The 25,471-nt window shown below is 40.6% G+C and overlaps 1 protein-coding gene across 1 annotated transcript in view; it reads right to left on the reverse strand.

The window, feature by feature from the left end:
• Nucleotides 1-21,673: 21,673 nt before the first annotated feature.
• The window catches only part of FEM1C (fem-1 homolog C), a 28,019-nt gene continuing 24,221 nt past the window's right edge, over nucleotides 21,674-25,471 (reverse strand). Inside the window, exon 3 of the mRNA XM_069595289.1 lies at nucleotides 21,674-24,709. Within this exon, the coding sequence (XP_069451390.1) occupies nucleotides 23,400-24,709 (1,310 nt within the window). The 3' untranslated portion in view covers nucleotides 21,674-23,399. The remainder of the gene's footprint in view (nucleotides 24,710-25,471) is intronic.

Consider the following 25,471-nt stretch of genomic DNA (forward strand, 5'->3'; position numbering starts at 1 on the left):
GGATCCCTCCCTGGATAGCAAAACTCACAGATACTCGAGTCCCTTATCCTGTATTAAATGGCATACATAGCATTTGCCTATAACCTACGCACATCTCCTGCAGAGACTTTAAATCATCCCTAGATTATTTATAGCATGTAGGACAATGTAAATCCCGTGGGAGTGGTCACCAGGACACAACAAGCTCAAGTGCTGCTTTTTGATCCTTTCTGGAATTATTATTCTGAATACTTTCTATTCACAATTGGTTGGCTCTGTGACTGTGAACCTGTAAACACAGAAAGCCAACTGTATATACTATGCATATACCATCCTGTTTTTAACAGAGCGCAATTTATTACCAAGAGATATCAGTACATAGGAATCTCTTTATAATGCATTTATTATTTTTACCCCTTCATTAAATATTTATAGTTCACTAAGTTCAGGACTGTATTTAAAATATGTGAAAATGTTAGTCCGTCTGACTCTTCGCAAATATATGTGCCTAAAAAGATATTTGAGCGATCATCCTCTTCTCAAGTTCACAACTGAATCAACAAAACTGAATAGCCAAAGATGTCACCACAAACTCTACAAAAGGCATACGTGTTCTTAGAGTACTTATGTTACGAGAAACTGTTTGCTTTTGAGGAAAGAGGTGTGAACGCTGAGGTGCACCTGTAATTACTGGATGGACAAAGTTTATTATCCCATGAGGGGAGGTGGGGTCGGGGAGGATTTGAAGGGTGAACACTGCCTTGTAGTGAAGAAAATAAAGACTCACACCCAGAGTGGTTCCTGTTTGCCAGACCTCAGTTCAGTAGTGTCCTCCGTTTCCTAATAGAACTCAATAATCAAACACATCATTGGTGATTATTTGTGTACCAAGCCCTCTTTTGACGTGTCGCCCTTTTTTGACAACGATGTCGAAAAATTATGGCCACTGCATTTTAGTGGCCATAATTTTATTTTATTAGGTTGTTTATTTAACAACCACTAGGTTGTTATAATAAAATTCCAGAGACCGAGTGCTTGTCAACAACAGAAATTACCTCTCACAGCTCTGGAGGCTGGACGTCTGAGATCAAGGTTCTGGGAGACTCAGTGTTTAGTGAGGGCCTGTTTCCTGGTACAAAGACTGGAGGCGGTCTTCTCACTGGGTCCTCCTGGGGTGGAGGGGGTGAGGAGCTCTGTGAGGTCTCTTTTCTGGGGACACCAATCCCATTCATGAGGGCTCTGCCTTACCACCTAACTGCCTCCTAAAGGTCTCACCTCCTGATACCATCACACTGGGGATAAGGTTTCAATGGATGAATGTGGGGGTGGAGGACGTTCTGCCTGAGCGTCACACCCAAGTGTTTGCAAACAGCAGGCTGAAAAGACTGCCCAGCAGGGTTCTAAATACCAGAGCCAGTCCCCTCCTGCACTAGCACTACTTTTTTCTAAGAGCTTTCATTTATTCGAGTAGAAGCAAGACTTTAAGGCGGTTGGACCTAATCCTGTCCTAATCCTCTTCCTTTGGCTTCTATGACGATTCTCTCCTAGGCCTGTGGTCAATTTTGCAGTCAACGATTCTTAGTAGTGGCATCTGCGCAGTTCTGAGGCCCTTGTCTCCACCAACACTGGAACTCCGGCAGCCTCAGGAATGTGTTTACATTCCAGGGCTTCACTCAGAGAAACCGTCTTGTTTCATCGATGTCTACATTGCAACTTGCACACGTTTTTATAAAAATGGAGTTGGTATTAGGGCAAAGCTACGTCCACTGGCTATAAAAAGGGAATGTGTCACCAAGGAACAAAAGCAGAAGCAATGTGTGGTCCTCCCAACTACAGCATCTCCCGGGAGAATGGAGCTAATGTTTGCACAGGGATTTGGAGCTAAACCATGTGTCTCCTTTTTCCAATCTATTCACTTCTACTGACCTAAACATACGCTGAGAAATTTAAAAAAAAAAAAAGCAGCATGTCCATAGTTGGCTCAGACGTATGCTGTCAGGGTTGACAGCCTTCAGCTTTGACAGATGTCAGCTGGTGGGGCCAGAGAGGCATCTGGGAACATGCTCACCGTTTGAAGCAGCCGGCAGATTTAGCAGGAAGGCCTGAGTGTCTGGTAAGTGGTTTCAGATAAACAATATTTTCATCCATCCTGACCCAGCTACCTGGGTGGCATGTCGGTGTCCCGGGGAGAAAGAGCCTTGTGTTCCAGGACTGATAAAGCTCTCCAAACTCCACAAAGCTCCAGAACTGATGCAAGCCGTGGCAGGGGTGATCTGGCAGCTTCGCATCTGTACTACCTGCCTGGAAGCTGACAGCTATGCAGGCTTTGTAAGGAAGACTTGTGCTCAACATGAGGATAACTGTTTTTTTCTTAGGAAACAGAGAGTCAAATTAACAGAATTTTTTCTTAGAAAGTAGTGAGCACCTTAACCTTGCAAATGTTTCAGCGGAAATCGAAAAATTGGATGGAAAGTTGGTCTTTATAGTCTCTTTCAGGGTCTTATGCTTCTTGCTGAAAAGTAGACTCAAATGTGCCATTTATCTCTGCCACTTCTGTTCAGCTCATATACACATGCATGAGAAAGTGTTAAGAGTCAAGAAACCCACTTTCTTACCTGACTGTACCACTGTGATGGTTAATTTCATGCATCAACTTGACTAGGCCACAAGATGCCTGGATTTTTGGTCTGTGTGTTTCTATATGTTTTGGGGTGGAATTAACATTTTTATCAATAGGTTTAACATTGGACTAGTTTAACATTTTAATCAGTAAAGCGAACTGCTCTCCCTAATGTGGGTGGGCCTCATGACTCTCCCCTAAGTGAAAGAGAATTCTCTAGCAGTCAGTCTTGGGACTTGATCTGCACCAATAACTCACCCTAGTCTTGACCAGCTGGCCCTCCTGCACACTTGGACTTGCCAACCTTTTCAACTGTGTGACCCAATTCCTTATAACAAATCTCTTTCTCTAGAGACTCACAGGCTTAGAAAATGAACTTATGGTTGCTGGCGGGGTGGTGGTGGCGGGTGGTGATGGGATACTTAGGGAGTTTGGGAAGGCCATGTACACAGTTACACACTGTTATATTCAAAACGGATCACCAACAAGGACCTACCATACAGTACAAGGAACTCTGCTCATGTTATGTGCCAGCCTGGATGGGTGGGGGATTGGAGAGAGAATGGATACAGCTATCTGTATGGCTGGGTCCCTTCACTGTTCACCTGAAGACCACAACATGGTTAATCAGCTATGAAAGTGTTAGTCGCTCAGTCGTGTCCAACTCTTTGTGATCACATGGACTGCAGTCCACCTGTCTCCTCTGTCCATGGAATTTTCTAGGCAAGAATACTGGAGTGGGTAGCCATTCCCTTCTCCATGGGATCTTCCCAATCCAGGAATCAAACCTGGGTCTCCTGTATTGCAGGCAGATTCTTTACTGTCTGAGCCACCAAGAAGCCTCGTGAATCAGCTATATCCCAATACAAGATAAAAAGTTTACATTTTGAAATAAACAAATAAATCTCTTTCTCTACACATTCATACCCTATTGACTCTGTTTGTCTGGAGGATCCTAACAACTGTTTTCTCAGTCTCCTTTTCAGCCTCCATTTTCCATTCTAAAGTTGAGTTCTCAAGAGTCTTGCCTGTGAGGCAAGACCATAGGTGAGATCTTCCCCACAGGTGAGATCAGCCAGATCCATGACTTGAAATATCATCATCTCGACAGTGATGGCTATATTTCAGCCCCAATCTCTCCCCAGAGTTACAGACTGGACTACACTTCACATTTCTTCCTGGATGTCCAATAAGATCCCAAGTGTAACATATCCCAGACAGAACTCTGCCCTCTACTCCCCCCACCCCTTCCACTCACCCATCTTAGTTAATGGTACCACCATATACCTAGTTGCTCAGGCTCAATACTTAGGAGGCATCCTTGATTCCCTCTTACGCCTTCATATCTAATATTCAAAACTTTAACAAGATGTATCAGTCATATCCAAAACGTATCCCAAATCTGTCCACTTATCACTTCCACCACCTTGCCTCCCTCCATCCTAGGTCCTCTCCGTCTTTTCTCCCTAGAGCTGTCAGTGGCATTTTCAAACACGAATCTGACTGCATCACTTCTGTACTCGACACCCTCTCGTGGTTTTCATCATGCTCAGAATAAAATCCAAACTCCTAATCAGGGACTAATTCATGGCAAACAGATGGGGAAACAATGGAAACAGTGTCAGACTTTATTTTGGGGGGCTCCCAAATCACTGCAGATGGTGACTGCAGCCATGGAATTAAAAGATGCTTGCTCCTTGGAAGGAAAGTTATGACCAACCTAGACAGCATATTCAAAAGCAGAGACATTACTTGACCAATAAAGGTCCATCTAGTCAAAGCTATGGTTTTTCCAGTGGTCACGTATGGATGTGAGAGTTGGACTATAAAGGAAGCTGAGCACTGAAGAATTGATGCTTTTGAACTGTGGTGTTGGAGAAGACTTGAGAGTCCCTTGGACTACAACCCGTCCATCCTAAAGGAGATCAGTCCTGAATATTCATTGGAAGGACTGATGCTTAAGCTGAAACTCTAATACTCTGGCCACCTGATGCAAAGAACCGACTCGTTGGAAAAGACCCTGACACTGGGAAAGATTGAAGGCAGGAGGAGAAGGGGACGACAGAGGATGAGGTGGTTGGATGGCATTACTGATGCAATGGACATGAGTTTGAGTAGGCTCTGGGAGTCAGAGATGGACAGGGAGGCCTGGTGTACTGTGCTTTATGGGGTCACAAAGAGTCGGACACGACTGAGCAGCTGAACTGAACTGAACTGAATCAGGGCCTCAAAGGCACTACACGCTCCTTTGCTCCTCTTTCTGACCTTCTTTCCTACCACTCTCCCACCTTGGTCTTCCTGCTACTTCTGGAACATCTGAGCTGATTTCCCATTGAGGACCTTACTTTTGCTGTGTCCTCTGCCCCCAAAATGGAGAAGGCGATGGCACCCCACTCCAGTATCCTTGCCTGGAAAATCCCATGGACGGAGGAGGCTGGTGGGCTGCAGTCCATGGGGTCGCTAAGGGTCAGACACGACTGAGCAACTTCACTTTCACTTTTCACTTTCATGCACTGGAGAAGGAAATGGCAAGCCACTCCAGTGTTCTTGCCTGGAGAATCCCAGGGACGGGGGAGCCCGGTGGGCTGCCGTCTATGGGGTCGCACAGAGTCGGCCACGACTGAAGTGACAGCAGCAGCAGCTGCCCCAAAAATTCTGTCCATAAATCTTCACAATAGCTTCCTCCTTTTCCCGTATTCATGTGTCAGCTTAAAGCTCACGTCCTAAGAGGGGTCCTCCTTAACTACCCTATCTCCTTTACTCTCTGCCCTTTTACCCCCTAGGACTGTTGTGATTTCTTCACAGCACATGTGCTTGCCTTGAATCAGGGTGACCTCGCAACAGAATTTATACCTCTTGCTTCCTGGGTCTGGATCTTAGGACCCACTTGCAGGAGAGACTGGGCTTCTAGACTACCCCAAAGTTACCAGTCAGGACCATAGGAAACTCCCGCCTTACAACCAGTTAAATCCTGACAGCAAGGACAAGGAGACAAAGGTCTCCAGAAGTGCACATGGAAGGTACGTTCTGGGCCTGATCTGGGCGTACAGACTGCGTGAAGGCAGGAATGGAAGGAGAAAGCACTAAGAGCGTCAATTCAAAAAATCTCATCATCACTCACAAGTAGAGTGTAGAGCCAGTCACTGCTGCTGGGTTTCAGAGAGTGGCAGAAAAGACTGGGTATTCTGTTTTACAACCGTTAAGAAAGTGGCAAGTTGGCAAGCATCTGTTTATAGAGTCCCTGACTCCTTGCCCTCATACTCAACACTCAGTCCATCAGCAGTCCTTTAAGAACCACCTCTAAGCGTTAGCCTGCGTCCTTCCATCTCCAGGCCTGTTACTGGCACCACCACCTTTCATCCAGACGATCGTAAGAGCCTTCTACAGGTTTCCCAGCTTCCACTCAAACAACTGATTCTCCCAACAGGAGCCAGACGTATCATTCAGAAACAGGGCAGAACCCTCTAGTGACTTCCCATCCATCACACCCCAAAGGAGACCCAGATTCCTCCACGCAGCCATGCAGGCTGATACCACGCACCTGCCAGCCCCTCCCCGCCAGGTGCTGTCCTTGCCACCCCTGAAATAAGCAGGCTGGAGCACCCGACTCAGACCTCACCCTGCTATTATCTCTGTCTCGAACACTCTGTCTCCTGAGGCTGGTACGACTTCCTCCCTCCTACCCCTCAGGTCTCAGCACAAACAGCAGACCAACCTGCAGACCAATCTTCTAAACCCCTCCACATTCCCATCCCTACTCACTCTCCATCCCTCCACATTGCCCTTAATTTTTTCCTGCAGAGCACATAATATCTGAAATTATGTATATGTCTCTCTTCAATTGGAAGATAAGCCCCCTGAGAACAGGAACTTTGTCTTTCCTGCTGATTCCCAGTTCCTATGACACTGCCTTTCGCATGGCATGCTCTCCATCAACACCTGCTGGAAGAATGAATTCTCCTACTGTGTTTATTTCCATGAAATATTTTTGACCCCAGTTATCGTAACAGAGAAAGCTTACCTGAGTGCCAAAAAGGCGAGAGCAGGTGTCTGAAAACGTGGTGGTATGTGAGACACAGAACTGGGTGGGCCCTGAGAGGCCCGTCATTTCAGAGAGCCTCCCACGGCACCAGACCACAAGGCCACTGGTAGGCCGTCAGCACTTCCCCGACTTCAATACCTTAAAGATCTCTGCCAAAAATTCCTATTCACTTGAGGGTATGGTAATTCAGAGGATGAAACATGAGGAAGCACCTGTTCTTTAGCAGCCAAGGGAACCAGCAATCGAGGCCTTCCAGGATATTTTGGCCTGTGTCCTGACATCACAGACTCTGTCTGATCTCCCCTGCAGATGGTCTTACTCTGGCCCTACTTTAGTCTCTAAAAACGGAAGCCAATAGATGGGAAGTGCAGTGGCAAGAACTCTGCACTTGGAGTGAGAAAACGTAAGTCTGAAGTTGTAAGTAATGACACTCAATGGCCTTGTGACTGGTCATTTCAGATGAACTTATCCCCTTGTATGTAAAGTGGAAATTATGGCCCCGACTTGACAGGTTATCATGGAGCATCAGCAAGGTATGACTGTGACCGAGTCCAGCCCGGTGCTTGTATGGAAGTCCTCAGTGCTTGTATGGAAGTCCTCGGTGCATGCTTGCCCCCTTCAGCCTTCAAACTGTAGGTCATTTTCTTTTGTCCTTCAAACACTCATAAAAGAATGACTTTGGCAGGCCACACATGCTTTTAGAGTGTCAACATATAAACGTTTAAGGTTTGTTTTCTGAGCCTTACCTAACCAGATGAGTTCCATCTAGCTGTCTAGAGATACGGTCTTCTCTGGATGGTAACAGCTTTAGAATTTGAATTTACCTTCAGTGTGTTTTATTCTCAGTGCATCACTAAAATGACAAACTGCCTTCCTCAGAATGTACCAGGAATTCTGTTTCTTAGCAACACCCCTCCCACAGGCAATAAGAGACAGAATATAATTCCCTTTGGACATTAGGAATCTGCTCATAATACTGAAAATATGGCCAATTTCCTCTTATACGCAGAATCAGAAATCAGGTCTCCCTGTCGGAAAGACAATACAATTGGGATCCTTCAAAGCAAAGCTTTGAAAAGTTAGGCACATTTCTCATCCCAGGGCCAGCTGCTGCAGGGCTTGGTCTCACAGATATTACAGAATTTGGATGTATTAGGTCTCACAGCCTGGCTCTTCATGATTCAAAATTAAGAATGAAGCTTCTCTAATTCTAAGCTCTCTCCTCCTACTATACCTTCCAAGTTCATCTCTCAGGAAAGTACAACTTACAAGTCTCGAAAACCAGCTGCACTCTTCAGTGTTATAGTCTTGATTTCAGAAAATAAAAAATTCACATTTTTGATCAAGTATAAAATAATCTCACTGTACCTATTAAGTTTGTTTGAGGATTAAAATACAAATAAATCCAGCATTTGTTATCTACTATTCCACCAAAAAATACTAACAGCTACTTGCATTTATTAAAAGAAATTATTTTATTATTATGTTATCATTAGTATCTACTTAGCATTTAAAATGGTTTATTTACTCCTCAGGAAAACCTTGTGAGGCTGGCATTATTAACTCTCATGAACTATGGAACTGAAGCTCAAGGTCACAGAGCTAGTGACAGAGACCCATGCATCAAGTAATATATTAATCTTTACACTCCAATAAATTGTTTTAAATTTTGTGTTCTGCTCATCACTGCCATTGACTTGATTTGTTGAATCTAACTGAATGAATAAAGAAAATCACATGGAATTTTACATTTCTTGAAAAGGCAGCATTCAGTAGCTACCTAAGAAAACTGAACATCCATAATTAACACTTTAACACTGTAATGGTATGTTACAAAGAAGGTATGTTGAATGAATTCACTGCAGTAAAAGATCTCCTATAAGCCTTGATTTATTTTCTAAACGTAAGTTTCTCACTCACTACCAGAGCCAAACTATTTTCTCAGCTGTTTGATAACCAGGGTAATTTACCACCTCTTCCCTGAGGCTGCAGTACTGTCCTGGGCTTGTGTGTAACCAGGAAACAAGCAAGCAAAACAAATGTGGTCACAATTATTTAAAGTATGTTCCCATCTGATGGACCCAACTTGGTTTAGACACCTGACCTTTGAATGGCTCTCATTTTCTAGGGCTAAAGACAGTGTTGCCATTATAACTAAATAAGTCACTCCCTGACTTGAACACAAGCACTCTAACAAATACCCTATCTATGATGCTGTTGGTACAGTCCAACAAAGTGCATTACTTCTTAGTCATATATTTAATCATGCTTTGGGAAGGATCTTTCTCTCTTCTCTCTCTCTATATATACATACACACACAAACACATATAGCCATGTATGTATGTATGTGTATATATATTTATATTTTTATATGTGCATATTAAATGGAGTGTCTTATGGGTCAATATATAACACACATTTAACGGAATGTTTATGATGAAAGGATACATTAAATACACATTTCTTCTTTTAGATACCTGGAGATACTAGTTCACTGCTAGAGGCATACAATCATGAAACACTAAGTGCTTCGGATACATGTAAAAAAAAAGGAAGATGTATTTTGTACCCTTAAATAACCCATGAGTGAATTTTTCTAGTAAATCAGAAAAAACACATTATACAAACTCTCATCTTCCTTTCTGCCCTGGAAATTGCAGCAGGGTTTACTTGAGCCAAGCCTACAGTCTGTGACTATGAAATGAAGACTGCTCTGTGGCTCAAAGGTTTTCAGCCCCAAGTCTTGGCCTCAGCACAGGTTGCTCTAAGCAGCTTCGGCTTCTATTGTGGCAGAGGAAAAACACCGGTCACACCCAGAACAGAACTCCGTGGGCATACCCAGGGTCTCAATTCTAATCCTATGCTTTCCTGGTCCATTAACAAAGTGCAACTGACTTCTAAGGAGAATGTCAACGTAAAAATAACCTTGATTCAACTGTAATTTCTAAAACTGAAACCCCCTTAGTCGACTCTGGTACTGGTGACCCAGCACAGGACTGGAGACCATGAGGCAGGACAGGCTGGTGCGCTCAGGGCAGGCCGCTCTCACTCCAAACACACCTCGCCCACTTCTCTGATACAGAGTTGAGCTGAGAAGAAAGGAGAGCGCTCCGATTTCAGGAGTGAAGAGGGGAATGCACAGCCACAGCGTGAGTGCGTGAGCTGCTGTGACGATGACGCGGGCAGGGATGTCTAACGACTAGCGGGAGGGCTTCGCACCCACAGAGGCATCTGCTTGAGTCCCAGTCAGACAGCAAGCTGGAACTGAGCTCCACACAGAATGTAAGGAACCCAGGAGACACTCCCCTCGAGTAAAGGGGCCTTTCCTATAGGGTGCCCAAGTTGAAGATTTACTATAAAAACTTGTTCTGGAACCCCTGGAGCCCTGTTTGCTCTATGGGGCGACTCGCAAAACCCTGGACACACAGGTCTTCCACCTGCAGAAACACTGCATGCTGAAGAGAGCCACAAAAACCCCGTTACAGCCTCCAGGAGGAGAGGAGGCACCCGAAGAGCGCAGCACTGGACACAGGGGAGTGGGCACGCCAGGACTACAGACGCCAGGACTACAGGGGACGCCAGAGCACAAATGTGCAAAGTGCTGAGTGGGTAGACGCTGAAAACGGAATAGGAAATCATGAACGAAACAGAACTTCTAAAAGTAAAAATACAGGCATTGAAAGTTTACAACTTCAGTGTTGTGTTAGCAGATTAGATAGAAATGACGGGATTAGTGAGTGGGAGAAAGGCTTAAGAAAACCAGAGCCTTATACAGGCTGAAGATTTGAGAAAAAGTAAAAGGCGATCAAATAAGTCTAAAAATATGGCTGATAGGAGATCCAGAAGGAAAGAAAAAACAGACTGAGGAAGAGTCAGTACACATGGATACATGTGTGTGTTAGTCATTTGGTTGTGTCAGACCCTTTGCGACTCCATGGACTGGAGCCCACCAGCCTCCTCCGTCCATGGAATTCTGCAGGCAAGAATACTGGAGTGGGTTGCCTTTCCCTTCTCCAGGGGATCTTCCTGACCCAGGATCGAACCCAGGTCTCCGGCATTGCAAGTGGATTCTTTACCAGCTGAGCCACCAGGGAAGCCCACTCATGGATAATTCTCCATAACTGAAGTAAGACTCTAGCCTGACTGAAGACTCATGCTGAGCCACAAGCAGGCTAAGTACATAAATCGCAGCCTAGTCACTTAAGAAGGAAACAGCAAAATGCTGAAGACAGAGAAAATCTCAGCGTAAATGAGGTTCTAAACAATAATGACCTCAATGGAACAGAGAATGGCCGAACTTCACAGCAACATTAGAGGCCAAAAGATACTGCGATAGTATCTTCAAAATGCTGAGGGACGAGCTGTCAGAGTGAGACTTGACACACAATACCCACCCCCACGGACAAAAGAATATTTAAGGTATTTTAATATGCATTTTTAAAATATCTTCAGTGCTTTACAAAGAAGACAAATTTTCCCAAAAAGAAATGGGGCCCAAGTAATGAATAGTACTATTAATAAAACTGGCAAATAAGTATATATGAGTACAAACTAAAACAACACAATGATTCATTTGGATGAGAGGGAGGTTAAACCAAGGTGGACCATTATCTTAGATTTGTAACAGCCTGGAAGATATGAGATGGCTGGATGGCATCACCAACTCAATGGGCAGGAGTCTGAGCAAACTTCAGGAGATGGTGAAGGACAGGGCAGGCTGATGTGATGAAGTCCACAGGTTCACAAAGAGTCGGACACAACTTAGCAACTGAACAAATAAAAAGAAGACAAGAGCAGCTTTTCAGGTGGTTCAGCACTGAAGAATCAGCCTGCCTATGCAGGAGGCGTGGGTTCGATCCCAGGTCAGTAAGATCCCCTGGAGAAGGCAATGGCAATCCACTCTAGTATTCCTGCCTGGAAAATCCCATGGACGGAGCAGCCAGGTGGGCTACAATCCATGGGGTCACAGAGAGTCAGACACGACTTAAGAAACTAAGCAACAAGATGAGAAAGGTGACGAGTTAAAACACTCCAAGGTCCTTGCAGTATGCATAGCTCTGTGACGCCAGGACTCCTGCTGGACTAGTTTTCTGGGACTGCCATAACAACTTACCACAAATGGAATGACAACAACGGTAATACCTGCTCTCACGGCTGTGGAAGCCAAAGCGCTAAGTCAAGGTGTCGAGAGGGCTAGCTCCTTCTGGGGTCTCTGAGAACCTGGCCCCAGCTATCGAGAGCTGCCAACAACCCTGGGCGTTCCGTAACCTGGGGCTGCACCACGCCTTTCCCTGCCCCAGCCTCACACAGCCTTCCATTCTGTGCCCCTCTGACACCACCTTCTCCACTCTTCCCTGGATTTAGAGCCCAGTCTAATCCAGGATGATCTCATCTCAAGATCCTTAGTTGTATCTGCAACCCTTAAGCCAAATAAGGTCACATTCTCAGGTACTGGGTGGACATATCTTTAGAGACCACAATTTAACCCAGTGCACCTGTTAAAAACAAAAAGGTAGCCATTAAAAATGTGGTTTTTTTCTAATGGAATGCAAAACTTCCAAACAGATAGAGGGAAAAAGAAATATAGAGAACAATCTCCCTGAAGTAGGAAATGAGAAATAAAAGCTAAAAAGGCATGGTAAAATAAGATGCTAGAAATTAAGTCCAAAGGAACCAGAAAGTAAGTGTAAACAAATTAAACTGCAATTGTTAAAAAACAACTTCAGATTAAATTAAAAATGAAATAAAACCCACACGTACTATTGTTGATCAGAATAATCACACTTGGGTCCCATTCTCTTTAATATCTTCCTCAGCAACTTAGTTTATCAAGGCAGACATTCTTATCTGATTAATATTCTGAAATCATATTCACCGGTAATAACACTAAGACCAGACTATAAACAAAGGTTACAAAATAGAAAAAAGGAAAAAAATTGTTTTCGAACCAAATTTTCCCCATTCTAGTGGTAGTTAAGGAGTTACATTTTCTGGATCAGTTTTAAAATTAACACATAGTTTTAGATGGCTTAAAAGGTTAGCAAAAGGTTAAAACTGAGATTTATTTTTGACCCCTCACTCAACTTTTTTCTTCTGCCAATTCTGTGTCTTAATAAAACAAAATTTCTGTAAAATTCCAGACTTCAGAGAACAGATCTTGCTAATGAACCTGGTAGGCTCTAACTGATTTTCAATCCTGGTGAGCACAAATTCTAAGTGCACAGCACGGACCAGATTTAACAAGTTCAGAAACAAAAGACATTACTTGGGAACACACACACACATTCTCTCACTCACTCAAAGGACAGCTCCTACAATGTTACGTAAGGAAAAGGACAAACTGCAAAATAAAATACAAAGTACAAATTTTAACACAACAGTGATGTCAAAATGATGAGGAAAATTCAGTCAGTGGACTATGCACTTTTCCTCTAAACCTCATTTTGATAAAAAGATGAAATAGCCAGTCTTAAAAACATGAACGACTTTTTTTTTTACGTGGACAATGTAACATATAAACAATTTTAATTCAAGATCTGTCTCAAATCTTTTTTCACCTAAAGTCAGAAAAACCCTCCGCCCTTCAGAATACAGCTGAAAGAGCTTCATTTGCTTCCTTAAAAATACTGCTCTTTTCAATGGCAGACTCCTATCATTAGTCTTTATACCTTCACTCACTGCATGGCCAACACATTTACTGAATGTGTGAATTTACATGATAAAATCCTCCCAAGTTTATTTCCCTTCGGTCATAAGGACTGTTTCCGCTAAACTTTCAGTCCATTGGCAGGCTAGAGAAGTTAGAACTTGACATCATGTTGCTGAATGCGGATGAAGTAGATGTGGTCTGAAGAAAAGCAGTGCCTTCACTACAGATCCCATAAACCGCTATGGTGGTGACCAGCAACTCCCTTGTTTAGGCCTTTAGCACAGATAAAGTGTTTCAGTATTTAAACACAGAGAATAATTTCCTTTAATCTTTCTTAAAAAGATACATGACTTTTCTCTAAACTTGCTCCCATCTACTTCGAACAATACTCAAACATCACCTCATTTTTTAAGGCCTACTCAAAATATCAGACAATGAATTTCACCAACTAACATTTTGATTCTATTTCGGTAATCACAATTTCTAAATTTAACAAAAAACAAACTAGCAAATCAGCAAAAGTAGTGAAAAGATACTGGAGTGAGCTTGGTTGAACAATCAGCTGAGACAGGAAAAAGGGGACAATTTTAGTTAGAGGTTGAATGTATATATTTTTACTTTAACATTTCATACATTATGTCTTTTATACAGTTCTTTGTTTTAGAGACCTATCTCTTCAAGAAAATTAGAGATACCAAGGAAACATTTCATGCAAAGATGGGCTCAATAAAGGACAGAAATCGTCTGGACTTAAAAGAAGCAGAAGATACTAAGAAGAGCTGGCAAGAATACACAGAAGAACTGTACAAAAAAGATCTTCACAACCCAGATAATCATGATGGTGTGATCATTCATCTACAGCCAGACATCCTGGAATGTGAAGTCAAGTGGGCCTTAGAAAGCATCACTACGAACAAAGCTAGTGGAGGTGATGGAATTCCAGTGGAGCTATTTCAAATCCTGAAAGATGATGCTGTGAAAGTGCTGCACTCAATATGCCAGCATATTTGGAAAACTCAGCCACAGGACTGGAAAAGGTCAGTTTTCATTCCAATCCCAAAGAAAGGCAATGCCAAAGAATACTCAAACTACCGCACAATTGCACTCATCTCACATGCTAGTAAAGTAATGCTCAAAATTCTCCAAGCCAGGCTTCAGCAATACTTGAACCGTGAACTTCCTGATGTTCAAGCTGGTTTTAGAAAAGGCAGAGGAACCAGAGATCAAATTGCCAACATCCACTGGATCATCGAAAAAGCAAGAGAGTTCCAGAAAAACATCTATTTCTGCTTTATTGACTATGCCAAAGCCTTTGACTGTGTCGATCACAATAAACTGTGGAAAATTCTGAAAGAGATGGGAATACCAGACCACCTGACCTGCCCCTTGAGAAACCTGTATGCAGGTAAGGAAGCAACAGTTAGAACTGGACATGAAACAACAGACTGGTTCCAAATAGGAAAAGGAATACATCAAGGCTGTATATCGTCACCCTGCTTATTTCACTTCTATGCAGAGTACATCATGAGAAATGCTGGGCTGGAAGAAGCACAAGCTGGAATCAAGACTGCCGGGAGAAATATCAATAACCTCAGATATGCAGATGACACCACCCTTATGGCAGAAAGTGAAGATGAACTGAAAAGCCTCTTGATGAAAGTGAAAGAGGAGAGTGAAAAAGTTGGCTTATAGCTCAACATTCAGAAAACGAAGATCATGGCATCTGCTCCCATCACTTCATGGGAAACAGATGGGGAAACAACAGAAACAGTGTCAGGCTTTATATTTTTGGGCTCCAAAATCACTGCAGATGGTGACTGTAGCCATGAAATTCAAAGACGCTTACTCCTTGGAAGAAAAGTTATGACCAACCTAGATAGCATATTCAAAAGCAGAGACATTACTTTGCCAACAAAGGTCTGTCTAGTCAAGGCTATGGTTTTTCCAGTGGTCATGTATGGATGTGAGAGTTAAGACTGTGAAGAAAGCTGAGGGCTGAAGAACTGATGCTTTTGAACTGTGGTGTTGGAGAAGACTCTTGATGATATTCCCTTGGACTGCAAGGAGATCCAACCTGTCCATTTGAAAGAAGATCAGCCCTGGGTGTTCTTTGGAAGGAATGATGCTAAAGCTGAAACTCCAGTACTTTGGCCACCTCATGTGAAGAGTTGACTCATTGGAAAAGACTCTGAGGCTGGGAGAGATTGGGGGCAGGAGGAAAAGGGGACGACAGAGGATGAGATGGCTGGATGGCATCACCGACTCAATGGACGTGAGTTTGAGAGAACTCTGGGAGATGGTGATGGACAGGGAGGCCTGGCGTGCTGCGATTCATGGAGTCACAAAGAGTTGGACATGACTGAGCGACTGAACTGAACTGAACTGAACTTCTAGTTAGAACATTAAAGTTACTCTCTTTGATGTCTGTTACTAAATAGGCATTAAAAAAGTTGTGGGGATAAAAGGTGCTGCCTTACGGTATCTTGGGATATCGAGTCTTGACTAAATACTATAAAGCTAACAACAAAAGTAGAAAACAAAATGTACATGACACTGTACTCTAACAGGTAAATTTCTCACAAGGATACTGGCTTAGCCATTTTAAAAGTACTTCATGTGGGCATTGGAGCTGAAAAAATAAACAAACTGTAGATAATGGGAGTTAGGTTTGTCACTGACAGAGAAAGAAGTTCAAAGAAGCAAAGTGAGGAAGCTGTAACAAATTCCATGCTGTCAGACTGGGTGTAGGAGATGTCAGTCTGAACTCAGGTTTATTTTAAACACATACAGCTACAGAAATAATTACAGATATGTGTGTTTATGTGTGTTAATATACATTCAACAAGTACACCCGGCAATCAAATCTTGGATTGTAAATACCATTCTCCAATTAAGACAACAGGGCTCTAGAGAAATGGGTGATTCTAGGGCTGGGGCAGAAAAAATACAACATGAATCTGAGGTATGCTTACAGAAAGGAAGGAAGGCTAAGGCGGAAAAGAGGGGTCATGTCAAAATGGCATGGCTCCGAATGGCCAAAGCTGAAACAATCTGAGCAACAAAACAATCACAGCATTTAATTATAACACAAAAAAATAAAATATATACCCGTGAGCCTATAACTGGAAAATGACTGAATCAGGGAAAAGAGACAAACTTCCTTTCCATTAGAATTAGAAATAATATATATAGACACCTCTGTCAAGGAAGAGGAGTTTAATTCCTCTCCTCCTCAAACAAGGGATGGATTTAGCAACTCACTTTTAAAGAATAGCCTATGGAATAGAAAAATATAACTCTCAGATAAAGAAAGGAACCCACCAGATACTATCTTAACCAAGTGATCAAGGTCAGTATCATCAGTGTTGTCCTGCTGGTACCACACATTCCTGATGTGATTAAGGATAAGGGCACCTCATCTCTGGTCGTATTTCAGAAAATCACAGTCCCACCAACATCATGAGAAAACATCAGACAGATCCAGTTCGAGGGACATTCTACAAAATATCTGACCAGCAGTCCTCAAAAACTTCAAGGTCTAAACTGTTAACAGGCTAAGGAAACACAATGACTAAATCCAATTGTGGTGGCTTAAATTTCATCCAGGAACAGAAAAAGGACATTAGTGGAAAACTGCATTCCAAGTAAAGTCTATAGTTTGGTATAACATTAATTTAGTATACCACTATAGCAATGTTAATTTCTTGGTTTTCACAAACAAAATTTTGATAAATAGGTACCATGTCTGTAATGTGTTAACATTAGGCAAAGCTAGATGAAGGGTATATAGCAACTCTCTGTACTATCTTTGCAACTTTTCTGTAAATCCAAAATTACTCCAAAACTTTTAAAAGTTTTGGTGTAATCATAGAAATAAAAATATTCTACAACTCTTACTAATTAGTGTAATTTATCTGCAAAAAATCAGAAAGAATTAAATGTATTTTATAAGCTGTTTATGTAACTGAAGTTCCCATATTTTCCTTAAAAGTTATATTTAGGTGACTAGAAGCTGTCCTAACACCAGCTATTTCAGAGATAAACAGGAATGAATTGTTACCGACTGACAAAGAACGTGGACTCATTTTGCTGATTTTTTTGTGACGATTACCCTGAAAGGGCATGGAGAATATGCCTACTTTTCCCTTAACACTCCGGTATAAACAGGTCACACTCATCTAAATTCAGTGACCTAACTCTATTTTCAGAATTGTCCAAGTTTTAGCTACAATCCATTACTTTAAGAATTTGTCTTGAAAGAACTTAAGACTGAAAACAGAAAAATAAAAAATACTTAAGCATTAACTGTGTATACCTGGGAGGTATGGGATAATTGGTTTTTTGATCATCTTTGAAAATCTTCCAGTGAGTAAAACAATCGTTTGGCAATGCCTGTTACTACAGGAATTCAATATTATTGACTGAATACTGAACTGGTATTACTTTTGCTATTAAAGAATCAAGGTGACCGACTGGATCCAAGAACCCGCAGCCACTCCTTTAAAGGAATAGGACGTCCCCCAGCGGAGGCGCCGACGGCCCGTGGACAAGACACTCCAGCAGGAGCTGGTGACCCCCAGAAAGTCTGGAGACAAGGAAATTCTTGCCTACCCTGCATGAGAGCTTTCCAAAGGAGTGGGGGACCATCCACAGCGCAGCGGGAACGGTCTGTGAAGACCCCAGGTCCGTCCCTGGGGTTCCCGGGCAGCTTCCATCGCAGCGCGTGCGCAGTGAAGCTCCTCAGCACCACGTGGACGCCAGGCTCACGTCCGGCTGGACTGCTTGGAGGGCAAGTGGGTCCGCCTACGCGACGTCAGGACCGCCTGCTCTCCACGCAGAGCCTGGTAGAACCCAACATCGACAGGCCTCAGAACACACACGCTGCTAAATTCTAGAAATACCCACAACCTTTAAGTAACCTGCCGAGAAATTGCGGCTAGAGCAGGTCTTCCTCCACCTAAGAACCCGGGTTGCTGCTGCCCAGCCTCTTTCGCTGTTGCCTTGGTTATTCCTGAGATGGTCTGTCCTTTCTTTGATTTCTGCTAAGCTGTGTGTCATTTTAGTTTTTCAGTTGTGTTCAGCTGAGTCCTTGTAATGAACATGTTAAATATTTTGTTTGTTAAAAGAAATGTATAAAACAAACAGGTACCTTCTAACTTTTAGATCCAAGTATTATCTCAAGTATCCTTATAAACCTTTATAATCTACAAACCCATTCATTTATATGGATGAAAGTATTTTAGAAGTATCAATCCTAGGATCAATTGATATGGCTATTATGTAAACAAAAAGGGAGACTGTTAACAAAATCTTCTGGAAAAGGAAAAAAAAATAAGGCTCAAATGTCTAAAATAAATCAAGTAGACCTCACTTTAGAAAAGACATTACTGGGAAGTTTTAAGTAATTTTTCAGTGATAGACCGTAACACCTTTTATTCATATTTTTGGCAATGTCAAATATCTCAAACCATTCCACTCCTTGACTTACAACAAATACATTCTACTTGTTTTACTGGGGCTTTGATTTTTAGTCCCTCAGTCATGACTGACTCTTTGCAACCCTGTGGACTGTAGCCCACCAGGCTGCTCTATCCATAGGATTCTCCAGGCAAGAAAACTGGAGTAGTCATCCCATTCTCCAGGGGATCTTCCTGACCCAGGGAATGAACCCAGGTCTGCATTGCAAGCAGATTCTTTACCATCTGAGCCACCTGGAAAATTATCTTTCATTCATTTTGTCAGTGTCAAGTATTTTATACCACTCCACTCCTTGACTTACACCAAAATATGATTGATAAGCACCCAAATTGTTTTAGTGGGACTAAATTAAATCCTTTAACGTGAACATGTCTGAAGTGTTCACGTCTTTTTAAAGTTTAAATTTTCAATTTTTTAAAGGCATGGAACCATATTTTTATTTTTTAAATCAGACTAAATTGAGATAATTATTTAAAAACTGAATTAATTTTAGGAAAAAATATTAAGAGCCTTATAATAGAATGGAAGATAACACGGCACACAGAAACTAGTAACTTCATAGTTCTTCCATAATCCCAATATTACTCAACAAAGAATTTCCTGACAAAGTGCAGAGATGGAGGGAAAAAAGGATATAATAACTTTTTTTGGTTCAAATCCTTAAAAAAATACGCTTATCCTTGTAAGTTCGGTAAGATTTCCTTTTAAGTATCTCTGGTTGTTGTTGAGAACGACCATAGGTCCAAGGGTAAAGAATACTAACACTGAAAAGAGTCCTGTCAAAATGATGACAAAGACATATCCATATCTGTTACGGGTAATAATTCAAATTTTCAATAATATATTAAAAATATAACAAATTCAAAGTTTCAAAAGAGGAAAGCCCATATAACTCGAGATTATAATTTATGCCTGGAGTTTAGAAAGTATGCATTTTCTGGATCTATGAAAACTTCTTATATGAGGAAACTTACACATTAGGAAAAGATAATGACTACTTAAGATTTTTATGGAAGTGATACAAATAAGTTTATAAAATTTAACTTCATAGGAATATATTTATGACATACTTCTGATAGTTACACTCAGTTAAAAAACCGAGTTTAGCTAAAACACGAGGTAAAAGCAGGCCCTCTCCCATTCATCTCACAACAAAAATCTTACTGTATCTTTAGTTTCTGTGGTTACAACTGGAAAAAAAATTAGAATGAACTACATAAATCATCCTTGTTTTTCACACAGAAGTATAATAATAAATGCTATCTCATGAGTTCTAACTATACATTACCAGTGGGTGTTTTTGAGACAGGAGTTCACTAAGATAATATCAATCAAGTATTGAGTTAATAATACACTAGTATTTGGTGCAAATTTAATTTTATTAAACTTACATTGAATATCATTTTCCATTGTGTGACAATATATTGGCTGGCACCAGAATACAGTACTTTTTGGAAAAACACACAATGGGAATTGACAAAAGAGTAGGGGAACTAGTTGTTTAGTGATGGGGGGGGTAACCATGACAACCAGTTAATTTTACTTTCCTTAGTATCTAACTCTAAAATGGTTAAAGGTCCAAGCAGTAAAACTGCTGTTACAATGCACAAGAATATGGTTATTATTTCAACCAGCACCTACAATTCTGGGAAAATTACAAGGATTATTATGCCTGTAAAGTTCAACCTAGGGTTTCTGCTGGGCTTATATGATTTTAAAAAGCTACTTTTTCAAATATAACCTAAACAGTTTTCCCAAGTCATAGTAGATAGGGGTCTTGAAAATTTAAAGTTATCACTTTACAAATGAGCAATCACTTAACTGCAAAATCATCCTGGGCACCAAATTACCTTTTGCTGATGTAGGCTTATGTCCCTGTCCAATTAACGGGAAGAAAAGGACTATTTGTAAAATCCATAATCCACTTGTCTTTATAAAGTAGATTGGTATATAATCTGAGTAAAATTACCATTTCTTTTACAGAAACAATCAAGAGCAGAACATCTAAAATTCATCAGGCCTTGACTGAGAACTTTTATGGAAACATAATCATATGCATTAGTGCCAATCAACATTCCCATGCTGCAGGGTACAGTAGAGAGCACAATTAGCTCGTTAAGTATTAAATTACTTATCTGTTGGTTTAAAAAATAACACAAATGTAAGTTTTTTAAAAATTCAGCCTCATAATTTTGAGAATTCTGACAAAGGCCTTAAACAGTGTCTGAGGTCACATTTATGAAACAACTTCCTTGAAAATAAAATGGATAATTTTGAGCTTTTAAACTGTATCCTAATTGAAATAATGCATTTCAGTTATCAAGACTGAAGAATAGTTCTAAGTTATCTATAGTCAGCAGTGGGAAAATGGTATGTAAAGAAATCCTTGTTTTATACTCAAGTTGCACAATTCATATTCACCTATAAAGTAGTGTGAGATATGCCTTACTATAAGAACATGTAAAGTCCTCCTACCCCATTCCCCAAAAAAGGACTATGAAGTCACTTAAACAACAATTACTCACCTTTCATCTGTAAATTATTGAGATTCACTAATGCAAATTTACTATACTTACAAAGTTTTCATTTTTTTTAAAAAAGTAGTTTATGCATATATAATTCTTATACCACAGGGTTAGAGGCAAATGACTTCAAAAATTGATGTCTGATATTTCTGGAATATTTCTCTAAATCACAAATTAGTCATAACATATGGTGGTAGTTCAAATATTTCATCAAATTTGCCCACGGTAAACAAGATATGCAAATCTCTTCATCAAAAGTTTGGAGAGTAACCATTTATATCCAAACCACTTTTTTCAATGGTGAAATTAAATGTTCAACCTAGTAAAATGAGTAAGGGTATCTTTTAAAAAATCAAACTTCAATTTTTTAACCAGAAAGTGAGTCTAAAGCTTTTTTATTTATAATTCATTACAAGTTTTTTACTGAGTAAAGATGAAATAAACCCAACATGACTGTTTGCAATGACAACTCTTAATACCACTACATCCACCCTCAGAATAAAATGTCAACACAAAAATCCAAGTGATCCAGCTCATTAAACTCACAGGTAAACTGAGTTTTTCTGAAACCAATAAGGAGCTTTTTATTCAGAACAACTTTATTAAGACATTGGCAAGGCAAATATGCCATCATAAATTTTATTCTGAGTAACAATAAAGTGCTGAATGATAATTACCTGAACTTTTTTAGTACTTTTCACTTATTTTTTCCTAAGTTTAAAAGAGCCCTTTCTGTGGCATTAGCAAAGCTGTTAAAAAACAAAACAACAACAACAAAAGAAAAAAAAAAAAGAAGGAAGGAAGTGAGGGGAAGAAAGGAAGAAAAAAAAAAGAAAGAGAAAAAAGTTAATTTTCAGTAAATGAACAGGAAGCACTGCAATCTTTTGTGTTTAATTATGGTGACAAATAATTGAGACCAAAGTAATCCATGCAAGTTATCTTCAAAGGTATACTTAAGCTTGAAGAAAGAAAGAACACTGTTACTGACCTTTGATACTATGGCAGTAAATGGCATACTAAAATTCCTTAATTATCCTAGATGCCTAGGTCTGGCTTGGCAAGCATCATGCCACTGACATGCTTCAGCTCTTTTAGTAACTAAAAGTGATTTGCAGTTCAATTATTGAATATTTCAATGTGACCCATTAAGCTGTGTGATAAACTCTGAGGTTAAATTTAAGCAAATTCTCTACATTTAATCACATCATCGGCACAAGCAGGACAATGCTGGCGTAGCATGAAAGGTGGGTTACTTTGTGAAGTCTTCCTTTTACTGCATGATATATTAAGATGACAGACCTAAATCTCAACTGGGTTAATGAGTTAGAATAGATTTGCTTCCCAAATTTAGCACACAATAATTTCAGTGGATTAGAAAAAGAAATCTCAGATGTAAAGAAGAAAACAACAAAAAAGCTCAAGCTCTGGTAGCTAACCTGTAGCTCTACAAATTGTCATGCTACAAGAGTACTTTCATAAAATGAACTTTGTAACATACTTAACAGTGTTTCAGAGTTGAAGCTGACCAACTGCTGCATAGAAATATGCTAACATACAACAGTCAAGTTGAAGCCCGTGCATAGAGAAGATAAAGCACTTATGGTAAACTGCAAATGGTAACAAGTCCATAAAGTTCGTACAACTTAACATGGGCCCATGACGGGAGAAAAACTGCTCAGTAGAAATGGTTAAGTTAAAAATAAAGTGGAAACAGGAGAGAAGTTTGGAGAAAAGAGGGAAGAAGCAGAAAAAAAGACCTTCAATTGTATAAAATTCACAAATCAGAAAAGTATAAAGACACCACTGAAAAATGGTTAGTTAACTCTGTCCCAAACACCCAACGCAAACAAAACCAGAATGGATAAGCCTTTGGCAGACAATTTTAGAAACTGAATATGACATTTCATTTCTCAGTAATTCACAAACAATATATTATATGGTATATTTATATTAAATACTGGGAAACCAATCCTGTAAATTTGATGCTTACAATGCTTTAGCCAATGAGAGCACAATGGGATCAAGCTAAATGAATGCTGGTGTTATCACAACAGTGCTCATTTATGAAACAACTGTTACCAATTCGTGCTTTAACAGTCAAAATATCATCTGTGAAGTGAAACGAAGGTCTCTAGCTTTTCTGGGATGTGCCCTTTATAGTATATTCTATGATTCACTATGACACGGGCAGCAAGACACTGCAACGTGGTATGGTTTATAGGCTGGATCAAATTCTTAGCTATTTCCTTCTCGTCCAGCAAATCACTAGCAGTTTGTTTGTGCAAGTTTGTGGCATCAAAATGTGCACCTGATTTAATAAGGAGATTCATGATGTCTGGATGGTTGTTCAGAGCAGCGATATGGAGGGGACTGTTGTCATCAGAGTCTCTGACGTTCACATCAGCACCACATTCTATCAGTATTGCAGTAACTTGCAGAGATGGAAATTTACAAACAGGGTACCGCCCTACACAGGTAGTATTCTTGTCCACAGCCAGATGAAGAGGGCTGAAGTTATTCTTTCCCCTTGGATGCAGCTTAAGAAACCTGTATATAGTCTGCTTTTTGAAATGGTCCTGCTCTAGAGTACAAGGAACTTTTTCTAATAAGCAAATCAAGTGCAAAATGATGGAAAGAGCCTTATTTAACTGTAATGGGTCAGCTGGACACTGAGTTTGTTTGATAGCTCGCTCTATTTCAAGGACACTTTTGCACAGTATGCCCATAAGATCATCAAAGGTGACAGTGGTGCCCAGCAGGCCTTTAGCCCTATCCTGCAGCATGAAAGAGAACAGTTCTGCAAAAGATAACAGGCTGCTGGCGGTCATTGGGCTGAGAGGGTCCAAATTGTTCTGCTGCATATCCAAAGCATACTTCCATAGGTTGATGCATCGTTTGAAATTTCCGGAGTCTGCATAGACAGCACCTCTATATCTAATGTAGTAAGAGGTGTCAGGATGAGAAGGACCGAGAATGCGTTCTCTAATTAACAGTGCCTGCATCCTCATCTCATCAGGATCAGCAATAAGACCTTCTAGCTCTTCTGCACTGTTCACCTCCTTGGCGTAATCGTAAGCCATTATTAGTGTCTGCGGCACTGGTTTGCTAATGATATTAGTCCTGTCACTGTACCTCATGTTCATTGCCTTTTTCCAGTACTTCAAAGCCCCAAGGAGGTCTCTTTTTTTGTCTACAAAGGTAGCTCCCAGGAGCTCCAGTGCATTGATCCGTTCTGTCTTGCTGGTCTGTGCATGGTGAGTCAGAAAATCCACAATGTTTGTGTGACCAGTCACACTTGCAGAGAGAAGGGGAGTCATTCCATAACCATCCTTTTCCATCTTGGCACAATACATAAGAAGCATCTTCATAATGTCCAAACTTCCAGACTCTGCACAATCATGCAATGCAGTATTACCTTAGAGAAGGAAAGAAGAAATAACATATTTTGAGGAACCAGGATACAGTACGTAAGTGTACTTTAAAATCTAAAGAAAAGAAGGCAGCTCCAAGCCACCCTCAATGAGACATACTTTAATTTGATTCCAAATAAGAAAAAAAGATCCCCAGCACCTAAAATTAATGTCTGACACACAGCAAGGGAAAAATAATATTGGTTAAGTTCTCTGAATAAATGAAATGACCAAATTAGGCATGAAAAGATATTCAAAGTCACTAAATGAAATTCAAAATTAGTCCATGGCCCTTTTGGTATTTTTTGATAATGTTTGCAAGTGTATATTCTACCACTAAAAACTGACGAAATTAACCAGCTGTACAGTTTTGCTGTCACATAACTTTCTGAGTCAGAGTCCACATTTATAAACAAGAAATCTAGTCTATAAGTATCTAAGATTCTTCAATTTGCTTCTAGGAGTGAGAGGTTATTTTTTCAGTATTTCCAGATTGCCAAGTGAACTTCAGCTTTAGTCAAAAATATTGGTAACAAAGTACTTTCTTCAAAAAACTCCCATAAGAAAAACAAATCCACTGAAATCTAAAAAAACATGTGGGTGGTTGAATATGAACTTTAAAAGGAGACATCTGAAGTGTCCTTTCATAATGCATTACTTCCCACTGTAATTTAACTTTCTTAAACATTCTTTTTAGATGTACTAAATGTTCTAATACTATCCGCTTCTTCCCACACATGGCTTAAAACTGACAACAGGCACTGGCA

Source organism: Ovis canadensis, chromosome 7 (assembly GCF_042477335.2).
Source record: "Ovis canadensis isolate MfBH-ARS-UI-01 breed Bighorn chromosome 7, ARS-UI_OviCan_v2, whole genome shotgun sequence".
Lineage (NCBI taxonomy): Eukaryota > Metazoa > Chordata > Mammalia > Artiodactyla > Bovidae > Ovis > Ovis canadensis.